Source organism: Poromitra crassiceps (assembly GCF_964638095.1).
Source record: "Poromitra crassiceps genome assembly, chromosome: 6".
In the NCBI taxonomy this organism is placed as follows: Eukaryota; Metazoa; Chordata; class Actinopteri; order Beryciformes; family Melamphaidae; genus Poromitra; species Poromitra crassiceps.
Window position 1 is genome coordinate 14,519,943 of NC_139627.1, and position 12,842 is coordinate 14,532,784.

A 12,842-nucleotide genomic window follows, 5' to 3' on the forward strand; every position below is an offset into this window, starting at 1 on the left:
AAAAAAATCGATGTGTCATGTGTGTAAAAGTAAATAGCAGCTCATTTATTAAAATGTACTCAGAGTAAAAGTTACTTAGTTACTTTTTTTGCGGGGGGGGTTATGTTATCTCAAGGTTATTTTTTTCATTTTCTTGAAGTTCATCGTCAACTTCAACCAATTAATCCGATGAGGTTTGGGGGTTGCATTAGGTCTGCAGAAGTGTTTTCTAAACGCATCCGTCTCCATCTCCTCTGTGATTACGCACCAACATTCTCATTGTCTGACTGACCGTCTTTCACCTTCTGGTGCAGTGTTAAAAATGCCAAAGCATTCGGTACGGTTGATGCCGGTTTGATCTACACTCTTGTCATCCAGAGAGGTCTGACAATCACAGCGCTTCCCACACTCCCTCCGTTGCGAGGGGGCACTGCAACCAACCCGATAATCTGTACCACCATTGGGACTGGTTGGCACAAGTGCACATGACTTTGATCGCTATAATTTTAGAAAACAGTCGTGGACATCATTCTAGATTCTAGTCTATATCTATTTGTAGCTGAGATCTTAACCTTACAATTGCTAGTACTGGTTAGAATTTTAGAACATAAATTGTGCAAGAGAAATGTTGCAGAGAGCAAAAAGTGTGCCAACCAACCCGGGGCTCCCATAACATTACACCCTTCTTGCATGGTGTGGGGGTAAACTGTCGTTTTATTATTCAATGTCTTTGTTGAAATCCGTAGTAAGGAGTTGGTAGGGCAAATTAGCATTTATGAATATACTTGTCTAAAAATAAAATGTGATGTTCCATGGTGTTGTAGTGTAGAGAGCATCGTTGTGACGTCACTGCCCGGGGTTTCCTAGTGAAGTGAACCCGACTGACGGCGTCATGGCGGAGGCCGGTTGTCGGAGTAGCCGCTGTTGAAATGCCAGCATCGGGATTCAATCGGGACTGAACGACGAGCGCTAGACTTTGTTTACATCAGGGGAAACCAAAGGGGACCATACGTACACATTTTTTTTGTTTTGTTTGGGGGGAGCCACATCAAGAAACACTGCATCAATTCAAGCGAGCTGAAGCGTTCGGGGCTGCTCTCCCTGGCTGGGAGTTAGCTAGCTAGCTAGGTGGCTATCCCTAAGCTAGCTGCTAGCCAAAGAAAATAAAGGGGGGAAAAGGATCGCTGGATTCAGAGAGGCAGTTCATCTGAGTTCTAAGGTAACCTATAATAACATCACGTTAACGACTTATAATTATAGTATATATAACGTTACACCTTAATTACCTGCCCCCCTGGCTCAGAGAGCAACCAGGCTAACGTTACGTGTTGACACCGTCAAGCAGCCATGGAAAGTGAGCGGCGGATGAAAACAAGAAGGAAGAGTGCTAACGCTTAGCTAGTTTGCGTTTTCGGTGTAAAATAATGGAAATTAAACGAGTTGAGCGCATACATGCGGTGGCTAACTGTTTGTAAAGGTACTCCCACGAAGTATCGGTGACTATTTAAAGCTGAGTATTGATTGCAACCGTAAAGTGAGCAGTCCGATGGTTTAACGTTACTGTTCGAAATCACTTAAAGTTTGATCATTTGGTTAGCTGCCGTGCTAGCATGCTAGGTAGCCTCACGCTGCAAAGCTCTCCTCGCTCGACCTGCTCAGTTACGTCGGGCTAGCATCCCTGATGCCTGTCAACTCGTGTTTACTGTAACGTTTCTTAGCTCAGAAGGCTAATGTGCAAGTAAAAACACAACGGATAACGTCAGTCCATATATTTTCCCATTGTTTTTGGCTAGTGCCGTGGAATTACGCCAGCGGTGTATAGAACGTATTTTTTTAACAGTGTTAGGGTTTCTAGCTTGAACACAGGCTAGCAAACATTGCCCACAGCAAACCGCACGCCAAACTTTTCTCCATCAGCAGTAAAGTCAGCTAGCTTCTGCTACTACTAGTAACGTGAATGTGTTGCCCTCGTTTGTTGTCCATCTGGCCTGTGATTGAACTAGCGTTAAGGCTAACGACCGCGCTGCTTGTTTGCATATATTACAGCTACCCCGCCAATAGCCAGTAGCTTGCGTCGTTAGCTGGTGACACTAGCGAGCAAGCTATAGGACAAACATTACTAGCCACACTCGTAAATCTGGATGTCAACCTCAAGCGAATAGACCGTGGTTTGACATCAGACTGTCCATGTTGTCAGGGTTTTGAGGCCCGTGTTGGACAGGTGACTGTGGATGTGGTGATGTTAGTGTTGAGAGAGCGGCTGTGTGGAGCTTTGTTTGGAAGTGAAAACACGCTCTGTGCAGGCCGCAGCGGGCCTCTGTCTGCGCCCAGCCAGGGAATAAACAGTCACTACGCTGTACGCTACTTTAACAGTGCTAAATGTCCACAACAATAACGTGTTTAACATTTCCCGAGATAAAGTTAAAATATATCTAAGAACTGAAACATGTCCCCGAGCACAATTGATGTTTAAGGATTTACATTTTACACTATTGAATGGAATGTAACGTGACATTTTTATTGAGTGACGTTATTTGCAAAACAGTTTTAAAGCCAATTGTTCCGTTTTGATGAACATGCCACTCATACTTGGCCAGAGAAGAGTTTTACTGAACCTAAAATATAATTATCTTCCAGCAGGTGGCTTGCACTTCAACGGTGTGTTATTTTGCTCGTTTTAGTTGATTTTAGCAAGTTGGCCATTTCTTGCAACTCCACTGTTTATGGCCATATAGACAGGTGGGAAACCATAATTTAAGTGAAATTAAAACTTTGGTGCAAAAAACAGACTTATTATGTATTTATTGGATGCTATTTTCTCATGTAATGTGTATTCTCTTTTGCAGGTTAACTGTGTGTAGGATAAGACACGCAACAGATTATTTATTGTTGGGACGTATATATTTTGGATTTAAACATGGCTGGGCGCAGTGAAGACGAAAGTGTAAGCAACAGCAGTGGAGAATCAAGGTAATCAAACTTTATCTTGGGAAGTTTTTTTTATTTCAACTGTCAGCTCAAATGTAAGCTTGCGTGTGTTCAGTAGTTGACTATCTGAACTGTTGTATTTGTACTTGGATCACACACAACATGTAGTGAAGAACATTGAGATATTAGCCTACCTTTAAAGGGATAGTTTTGATTTTTTGATGTGTGGTTGTATGAGGTACATGCCATCGCCGACAGTCAGTGGACTACCGGTACATGCAGTAGAATGCAGCCAGCGCCATCCCAGTTTGGAGAAATGGAGACTGGCCGCGTCAAGCAAGTAGAGCTGTCTACTGAGTGTGAACAGGGTCACGAGCAAAAACGTAGGAAACAACAGAAACAAAACATAAAATGCTTCCATACTGCTCACCTGGCGTAATCCAAGTCTCCACAAGCCCTGCGATGCCAAGTTGACTTGAAAAGACGTAATTTACACCCTGTTTTTAGTTGAAATATAGCCATATGTACAGCCGGGCATGCTCGATTTCTTCCTCGAGCAACTGGCTACAGTGCAGATTTCAGCTAAAAACAGGGTGTAAATGATGCGTTTTCAAGTCAACTTGGCATCTCAGGGCTTGTAGAGACTTGGATTACGCCAGGTGACTGAGCAGTAGCTTTTTCTGTTTTCTGGTCGCATTCTACTGCATGTAGTACACTGACGGTAACTGTCGGGAAGTACCCAATACAACCCACATAAAAAAACAACTAACTATCCCTTTAATGGAATAAGGAAAAGTTTGTTCAACATTGCCACAGTCAGGTTATTGACACAATAGGATTCTTTACATTAGGCGATGGATGATTTACAAGCTGATACAACTGTTAATTTATCAAAAATATTTCTAGAGAATTGAGCCCAGAAGACATTGATTTACTAGTATTATTACTATGATCTGTGAAGCAACCTATGTTCATTCTCTGAATCTGAAAATCTGCTGATTCCATGAATACTGTGCAGACTAGGGCCCCTATCTCTTTTATGGACACCAGATACACGCCTACTTTGTATTGTTTTTAGGAACAAGGAAATACACTACCTCATCATTCTCACCTGTGCAGATCTTCCTCTAAGCCGACAAATCTTTCTCAGGACTTTGAAACCTCGTTGTGCCATCTGTCACATTCATACGACACAGTTTTATTATGGTCAACATTGAGAACCATTGAGAATCATGACTCTTCGACATAAACAGAAGCAGTTGCTGCCGTTGTTCAAGTGTCTGAATACATGTGCTTGTGTTGTGTGTGTTTCCATGTTCACAGTAACTCTGATGATGAGTCCGGTTCTGGATCGGGCTCTGCGTCTGGGACAGGCTCAGGCTCCAGTTCCAGCAGCAGCAGCAGCAGCAGCCAATCAGGGAGCAGCAACTCAGGAAGTGGCTCAGACTCGGGCAGCCAGTCAGATTCTGACTCGGAGAAATCCAAGGAGAAGATCATTGAACCACCAAATAAGTCCAAAATTGACGGAGCTGAGGTAGGGAAATGCGTTAACACCTGGTTTCTAAATGTGAGCGGTATCTGGATAAGTTATCTGGATGTTACCTGGATAAGGAAAAATGCATGTTAAAGCAAAGGTGTAAATGCATTATGATCAGGATGTGATCAGATCTGCCTGACCACATCTGGAGGCAGTCTGGCTCACATTGTGTGCAGATCTCTTTCACCCCATTTACACCTGGTTTTTAAATGCGACCTGTATCCAGATAGCTTATCTGGAATGGATACAGGTCGCATTTAAAAACCAGGTGTAAATGGAGCATTTGGAGATCGTTAAAGCGTCATTTTATCGGCCCTGTCAGATCGGCTTAAATGTTCGTTTCGAGCCGGTGCCGATATCGTGCCTCCCTAATGCAGCCGATATCTATTGATTTCTATTGATATCTATTTCTATTGATTGCAGTTCTGGAAGTCCAACCCGAGTATCTTAGCAGTGCAACGGTCAGCTATGCTCAGGAAGCAGCAACTCCAGCATCAGCGACAAAGCTCTTCAAATAGTGGATCTGACGAGGTTAGTAGCTCTTTGGTTGTTTAACGTTGATCCTCAATACATAAAAACCCAAAGGATGTCTGTAGCAGGTAGTTGAAATGCAATTGACATTTTTATTGATTGATTGATTGACTGACTGACTGATTGATTGATTTATGTTATTTGTCATCTGTAATGGGAGGTGCCCACCTGAGGGTCACACAATGCTTATTCATGAACATCCCAACACTGAACCTTGATGACAAATCTTTTTACAGGACTCATCAAGCAGCGATGATTCAGACTCCTCAAGTGGATCCAAGAGGAGAAGGAACTCCGGCTCGTCAGACTCTGGATCTGGGTCCGGGAGTGATTCTGGATCGGACTCATCAGCAGAGGACAACAACAGTGATGAGACCGCGTCCGATTATGAGCCCAGTCACAAAGTCAAAAGCAGAAAGCCTCCAACCAAGTAAGCCGATAGGTGGCCTTTTATAGCTGCTTAGCTGTGTATCACCTCAAGCCACCAACATTTCAGTATGGTCTCCAAAGACACTGGCTATGTTGACTTGCATGCCTGAGTCACCCAGCTTCTGTCCATACTCTTGTTAAAATCCTCAGGTTAATCTGTTGACATGAATCCTTGATATCCTGAAGTCTCCCTGTTGCTATGAATAAACCAGTTAGCATAATATTCCCCGGCCTGCTTTGATAGCACAGTAGTGGTATGGATTGCTTTACCGATAATCAGCCCACTTTGTATCACTAATCATCTGGGTAATATAAGCACATGGGTAGTGTTTACCTTCTCTCTCTGTTTTCCTCATGGAGCAAAATGCTCCTGCAGAAACCCCGCCCCCGCCAGCTGCAAGTCATTAAGGCTCGTTAAGGCTAGATTATTAATGACACAAAGTGGGTTGATTATCAGTAAAGCCATCCTTTAAGTATAGTGTGCCACTGATACCGCTTTCAGACAGACACGGTTCTGGTTCTGGCTCTGGCTCCGTTCTGGAGTCTCAGAACCTTGGTGCTTTCTGGCGAACCAGCCCGTGTTCACACCAGTTTAAGCGGAACCAAAGTGGGAGGACATTATTCGGTAGTCCTTCATTTTTTTTTTAAAGTTTATTAATTATTTGGTCTGGCGTTCGAGTGAACCCAGCCTTGGCCCTCTCTTCTGCAAGTTCGGCATACGACTTGCTCTTTCTTGTACTGCTTTCTAGCTTTTCTTGAGATTCGGTAGATGCCCAAATCTCCACTAAACATTTGGTTTCCTCAGGAGACCACTGCAAATTATTTTTCTCTGTGTTGTCACTGCCTTCTTCTCCTTCCTGCTCGTTTTCACAGCCTAGAATGAGACACGCCCACTGATGATGTCACGGTTCCCAAGGAAAACCAACTATTTTTTGGTTCCGCTGAGAACCAACTTTTCAGGTTCCGAACCAATTATTTTTTCGGTCTGAACGCGCCGGCCAGTTCAGATTAGGGTTCTGGAACCGGAACCGGCACGGAGCCCTGCCGGTGTGAAAGCCCTAACAGTGCCTGGTTGAAAGCTCACTGTTAATGCTTTCTGTGCACTTTTAGTAGTAGTTTGACACAAGCAGCAGTTAGCAGAAAGTCATGGTCAAATGTGTCATTTCAATTGATATTTAGATCAATGATTGGACATTCTCACAAAATTGCTCGTCGAATCAGCCCCTCCAAAAAAAAAAAGTATCGCCTGCTGCCACGTTTTTATTTTGTGAATAACAAAATGTGGCTGTATTGCTGAGCAAGTCTGAGTTTGCACAGATGGCAAAAACCAAAAGTGAAAGGAGTAAGATGTTGCCATGCCACAGTAACCTGTTTTAATATGGGATTTGGCCATGTATTTGAACCAGCTTGCTCATAAATATGAGGGTATGAGTTTACCTGGGTTATTTGTCTATGGTTGTGATGTTTACATGCATTTACCCAAAACCAGGTTACCGGAGTATTAGTAAGCAGGTTAAAGAACACAGTTAAAGGTACATTCAGCGATGTTTTTGTGTTAAAATAAGTGTTAAATGGCTCTGTATTCTGACAGCAATCACTGAAATAGAGTGTTTGGTCAGTGACTTGAAACCCCCAACCCCCCCGCTGTCCTCTATCTCTCTCCTGTAGTCCTGCATGCAGGGCGGAGGTATCTCCGCAACCGTAACTCATAAGCCCTTTTCCCACATGCGTACCGGAAAATTACCTGTAAGTCAATATCGGACATTTCCCTTCACACTTCGGCTCGCGCATGTGGGAATCTATCAGCGAATTTTCCTGTATGTTGGGGGGGCGGGGGGAGGGGGGAGCTTATTTGGGGGGTCGGCAAAACTCGAAATAAGTTCGCTTGTCAGTTGTTACACAATAAATCACACTCGTTTGACTTAAGAGCAGCGTCAAGCCGCCAGCGTAATCAACACAGCCGATTTCCCCCTCCCCTCTCTGCTCGAGAGCAGCAGCCACGGACAGACACAGCGAATGACACAGCAAATGCACAAGCGAAATGTGGAAGTAGTTTGCTTTGATGTGCGCGAATGATTAGTTGATGCACTTTGAAGAAGTTGGGATCCGTGTCTGAGAGAAATAGTTGCTGGTTCGATGTTTATCCGTTCACCTGCGTCGCGTTGAAGCACTTTTTACAGACTGGCTTTGTTTGATGTGTCCGGGGTTGCCTTCGGAAATCAGCAAGCTGACATACTGCTCTTATTAGGCTATCACAAGATCATTTCGCCAGTTTGCTTTAATGTGCGCGAATGATTAGATTATGCCCGCTGGAACATTAAGCAACGTGTGTAGGCTACTCCTCGCCCATGATTGAAGGACCGCTGTCGCGGAAAATGACTGGAACCGTTTCCACTTGCGTCTCCTTAAGAGCATACCGCTCTTCTGACTGGGTCGAAACTGGTGAAATGTCGGGGACGACGGGGTCGCGCTTATACCGGCACGGCGCCTTTCTCACATGCAGGCATTAGACCACGTACCGGTCATTTTGCGGTACAAAGCGCATGTGGGAAAAGGGCTATAGAGACTCAGAGATGGCGGCGTTGGATTCGGGGTGAAAAAATACATAGTCCTGTATAGGCATCGAGATCCGACCTTACCTTTCCCAGAAAATGTCCAACTTTTCTCTGATTGGATACAAATTGGCGCCGACCTCAAACTATCTAATCAGAGAGAAAAAACCAACTAAAGGACTTCATGTATTTTTTCACCCCGAATCCAACGCCGCCATCCGCGAGTCTCTACGACTTACGGTTGTGGAGATACGTCCGCCCTGCATGCAGGACTACAGGAGAAAGATGGAGGATAGCAGGGGGTTGGGGGTTTCAAGTCACTGCCCAAACAGTCTATTTCAGTGATTGCTGTCAGAATATAGAGCCATTTAACACTTATTTCAATACAAAAACATCGCTGAATGTACCTTTAATCCTGCATGGAAAGATAGGTGTTGATTCTTCAGATCAAATTCCCTTCCTAATAGTCAGTCACTTCAGCCATTGGGTGTTCATCATTTGTCCTGTTTTCTCGCACAGAGTGACCCCTCACCTCTTCTTATCGCCTGTTTAGGATGAACGCCCGAAACGGAAAGAAAAGTAGTGCCCAGAGAAAGAAGGCCCAGAAGGGATCGTCTTCTGACGACGAGGACGACTACAAGAAGGCTGCTTCGGCTGGGCCACGGCGGCAGGCCACCGTCAACGTCAGCTACAAGGAGGACGAGGAGCTGAAGACGGACTCGGACGACCTGGTGGAGGTGCTGGGCGAAGACGTTCCCCAGCCCGAGGAGGACGAGTTTGAAACCCTGGAGAGAGTGATGGAGAGCAGGATAGGAAGGAGAGGAGGTGAGGGACACGCTAACCGAGACCCATGTTGTCAGCCACTCAGTTTAAAGAGCATGGTGCAGGTTGGAGACCACATTGCATTAATATGTGGGAGGGGTATAGAGCAATGGGATTAACAATAATAATATTAATAATGATAATAATACAGTAATAATAAATCACACATATCTGCATCCAGGGTTCCCACGGTCATGAAATTCCTGGAAAAGTTATGGAATTTGAAAAACTGTTTTCCAGGCCTGGAAAAGGTTTGGATGTAACAGTGTGTTTTGGAATTTACATTGTTTTTGGCTATTGTTAAAAATATGTTCATAAAAATCCCAAAATACATCTAACAGGGGATTTCTGTCATTTGCAATTGCAACTAACACAGCACAGTTGAGAAGTGTCGACACATTCAAACCGCTCTCGTTTTAATAGTCTGTGAGCTGCTGCTAGTTTCTTATTATGAGAATTCTCAGTGTTGTAACAGTAATGAACCTCGATTCAAAACTGCCATGTTGGCTCCTTGCCTTTGGGTAATTGGGCCTTGAAAGTCCTTGAAAAGTCATTGAATTTGATGTTCAAGAGGGTGTGGGAACCCTGTCTGCATTTCATTATAGACTATTTGTATAGAGAGGCAAAGTGGAACGTCACTTCCCGCTTCAGCACTGTACCATCCGCCATTTATTTTCCCATAGACATTTCGTAAAATGCTTATAAAATAGTTGTACTTCGTCGAACCAAACGGTTCAGCTAACGCTATTTTAACGCGCATTTTTTTAAATGTTTTGGTCCCAGTGAAATGTTATGTGATCTCTCCTGTTTCTAAAATTATATCTGTACGGTTTGGTTTACAACCAGTAAAACTATTTTTATACGCATTTTACGAAATGTGTATGGGAAAATAAATGGCGGATGAAAATCTCTGGTACAGTGCTGAAGCAGGAAGTAGGCGGTCACTTTGCCTCTCTATTCATGTTGCCTCTGACACATTAGATACAAGAGTCATCAGCCTGCTGTAACAATGAAGAGTGGAATACATTGCACTATAGTTATCCATAAGGTCTGCTGTTGCAGATGCCCTTGTACCTTGCATCTCTACTGTCTATAGAGCCAGTAATTAAACCACCAGATCACATGATTAGTTAACGATTTGTTGTGATTTAGGTAATTAAATGGGTTCTGCTACTATCCGCCATATAAATGGAACAGATTGCGAAGCACTTGGAAATTTGCATTCCAAAGCCCCCCCAATGACTGTCTCTTATAGACCCTTTTCACTGTGGCCATTTTGTGTCGAAAAGGCAGGAGAAACACAGGTGGAAGCAAAACACTAATGAGGGTTTCCAACTTCCATGATTGGAAGCTGGAAACCCCCATTAGTGTTTTGCTTGCACCTGTGTTTACCCTGCCTTTTTGGCACAAAATGGCCCCCGTGAAAAGGGTCTATTGTGTATTTTCTTTGTCATTTACTTGGATGTTTTCTGAGATTGAAGTCCCAGATTACAGAGTACCTAAATTACATTTCAAGGATAATTCAACCTTTTATATCCTTTCTACATGAAAAATTAGGGAAGGGAAAAAAAAAGTGGCACAGTTTTGCAATATTTGTCTCACAGCAACGGGAGGCACCACCACAGTATATGCTGTAGAAGCAGACGGGGACCCAAACGGCAACTTCAACCCCAGCAAAGAGGCTGGTGACACCCAGTATCTGATCAAGTGGAAGAACTGGTCTCACATCCACAACACCTGGGAGACCGAGGACACCCTCAAACTCCAGAATGTCAAGGGGATGAAGAAACTGGATAACTTCAAGAAGAAGGAGCAAGAGAAAAAGAAATGGTGAGGCAGAAAAGACTTAGTAGCTCTCTTAACCTTCCTTTTATCCAGGGCTCGGCCGGCCACAGTGCTCCATGCCATTTCCCCACTAACGGCATGCTTCACAGTCACGGTGGGAGCTGTCCAGTACCACAGTGCTGATCACTGAGCAGTTCCACACGAGCAGCTGGGCGGCTCACAGTCTGGTTCAAGGGCACCTTGTCAGTAGTTGTAGGGGTCCCGTCGCTCATGGGAAACCTCAGTGGAAAAGTCATAGTTAGTCAAATCCTTGAAAGGTTTGGAAAGTCCTGGAATTTTGTTGTCTGTAACAGGGATCTGCGCGACTAGTCGGTTCAAAGTTTAAACTTCCGCTACCCTCGCTAGTCGGCACCAAAGTACTATCCGGTGAAACGAATATTTCAATTAATAATGTGCAATGCTGGTACTAACAGCCCCCCCTCCCCAATGTCCGGATGTAAACAAACCAGCATGTGTTAGCGGGAGTGGACTGTAGTTGATGAGCGGACAGAGATGCCATCTGGTAGAAGCAGAGCGGTTTGGCTGGATACAGTATTATACTGCATAGTACAGTATACAAGCTATGCTTCCACTCAACGTTGGAAGGGCTGCACAATTAGGGCCTGTGTCCACCTAGCGTCTTTTTCCGACGTTAAACGCTGGAAGTGCGCTGGGAAGCGCTGATCTCGGCGCACAATATAACAAGGAAGCAGTCTGAAAGTAACGTTAGTTCAGCTTGATAGCTGACAGCTAGCAAGCTAACAACACAGGTAGGCTACGCTATTAAAAGCAGTAAGCACAACACTCACCAGCAATATTAAGTGTCTAGCCAATCTGCTCCCACAATTGAGCCTTTCTGTCTCTGTTGCGATAGTTTCTCCATATGACTAGTTGCCAGAAAAGGAGCACCCGACACCAGCGTCTTTCTGAAAAGTTTAATTATTCTCAGCTGGGAGCCGGCGCACAAAAACGCCGGAGCGCTCTGAAAACAGACGCTGGGTGCAGCGCACTTTGTCTAGACGTCCGTGTGCGCTCGCATACGCTCTCCCCCCATTGGAAACAACTGAAAAAAGACGCTGGACCTGAGGAAAAGATGCTAGGTGGACACAGGCCCTTAATCGTATTTTCATCGTCATCGCAATATGAACATGCGCAATAAACGCATCGCAAAGACTGCCTGAAACGCAATGAATAACATAGTGGTTTTATTTACATGCGTCATGCGTTGCCACTCAGCATCTGATCATTTTGTCTTGTGTTGTAAATCCAGCGTACACCTTTCCCTTGCAACAGTGCGCTCCGCCCCTCTGCCAAAGCCCAAACACGCTGTGTGTAGTTTCAGCTAGAGTCAGTGTGTATTTCATTTCTTTATTCAGTGGGCATAGGCTATGTTTGGGGACTATGTTAGCATTATTAAAGCAGAAAGACATAGGAACTGTATAGCTAATATGCATACTTTAATATCTGTTTATTTATTGCAAAGTCGTATCGTCATCGCTATATTGAACAATGTTATCGCACATCGCAGATTTTTCTCATATCGTGCAGGCCTATATTAAGACTGAATAAACAGTGCCGGGGTCAGGTGTTATGTTTTGTACTGCGCTATGTTCATAATAAACTTGCATCGCCGAACCAATCCAGAGACTTTAGCGTGGCCCTTCCTGCAGAAAGCAGTGACACGCACAAGTTATGTGCTTATTAACGGATAAAACGGAATCAAATGATGGAATGTTGCTCGGCACATCCATTTTGACTGTTTAGAAAAGCTGTCTCTCTGTGTTTCACTACGGAGGATATGAGTCTCTCTGTGTTTCACTACGGAGGATATGAGTCTCTCTGTGTTTCACTACGGAGGATATGAGGGGGGAGAGCGTCATTTGCACTAACGTGACAGAGGGACGTAGGTTTGTTACCAGTCCTTCTCGCCACCGTTCAAACTGCTATTTTTGACCCAGGTTCCCAGACGATTGGTAGACGGAGATTTCCAATTGTCTAGGGAGCCGAGACTAGGTAGCTTTTGGAAAGGAATGTGTTTTCCTCGCTCACTATCATATTCTTCTCTCACCAGGTTGAAGGCAGCAACACCAGAGGATATAGAGTATTTCAACTGTCAAGAAGAGCTGATGGACGATCTACATTCTCAGTACCAACTTGTAGAGCGAATCATAGGTGCGTTTTCTCATGTGTGCCTGGTCATTTGTGTGTGTGTGTGTGTGCAGCAATTGACAGATTTTATG

At 44.3% G+C, this 12,842-nt stretch overlaps 1 protein-coding gene across 1 annotated transcript in view; it reads left to right on the forward strand.

Annotated features, from left to right (window-relative positions):
* The first annotated feature begins 1,033 nt into the window (after positions 1 to 1,033).
* The window catches only part of chd1 (chromodomain helicase DNA binding protein 1), a 51,862-nt gene continuing 40,053 nt past the window's right edge, over positions 1,034 to 12,842 (forward strand). Inside the window, exons 1-8 of the mRNA XM_083638637.1 lie at positions 1,034 to 1,198; positions 2,826 to 2,949; positions 4,231 to 4,441; positions 4,868 to 4,975; positions 5,212 to 5,405; positions 8,510 to 8,781; positions 10,383 to 10,608; positions 12,674 to 12,774. Coding sequence (XP_083494763.1) covers positions 2,897 to 2,949; positions 4,231 to 4,441; positions 4,868 to 4,975; positions 5,212 to 5,405; positions 8,510 to 8,781; positions 10,383 to 10,608; positions 12,674 to 12,774 — 1,165 coding nt within the window. The 5' untranslated portion in view covers positions 1,034 to 1,198; positions 2,826 to 2,896. The remainder of the gene's footprint in view (positions 1,199 to 2,825; positions 2,950 to 4,230; positions 4,442 to 4,867; positions 4,976 to 5,211; positions 5,406 to 8,509; positions 8,782 to 10,382; positions 10,609 to 12,673; positions 12,775 to 12,842) is intronic.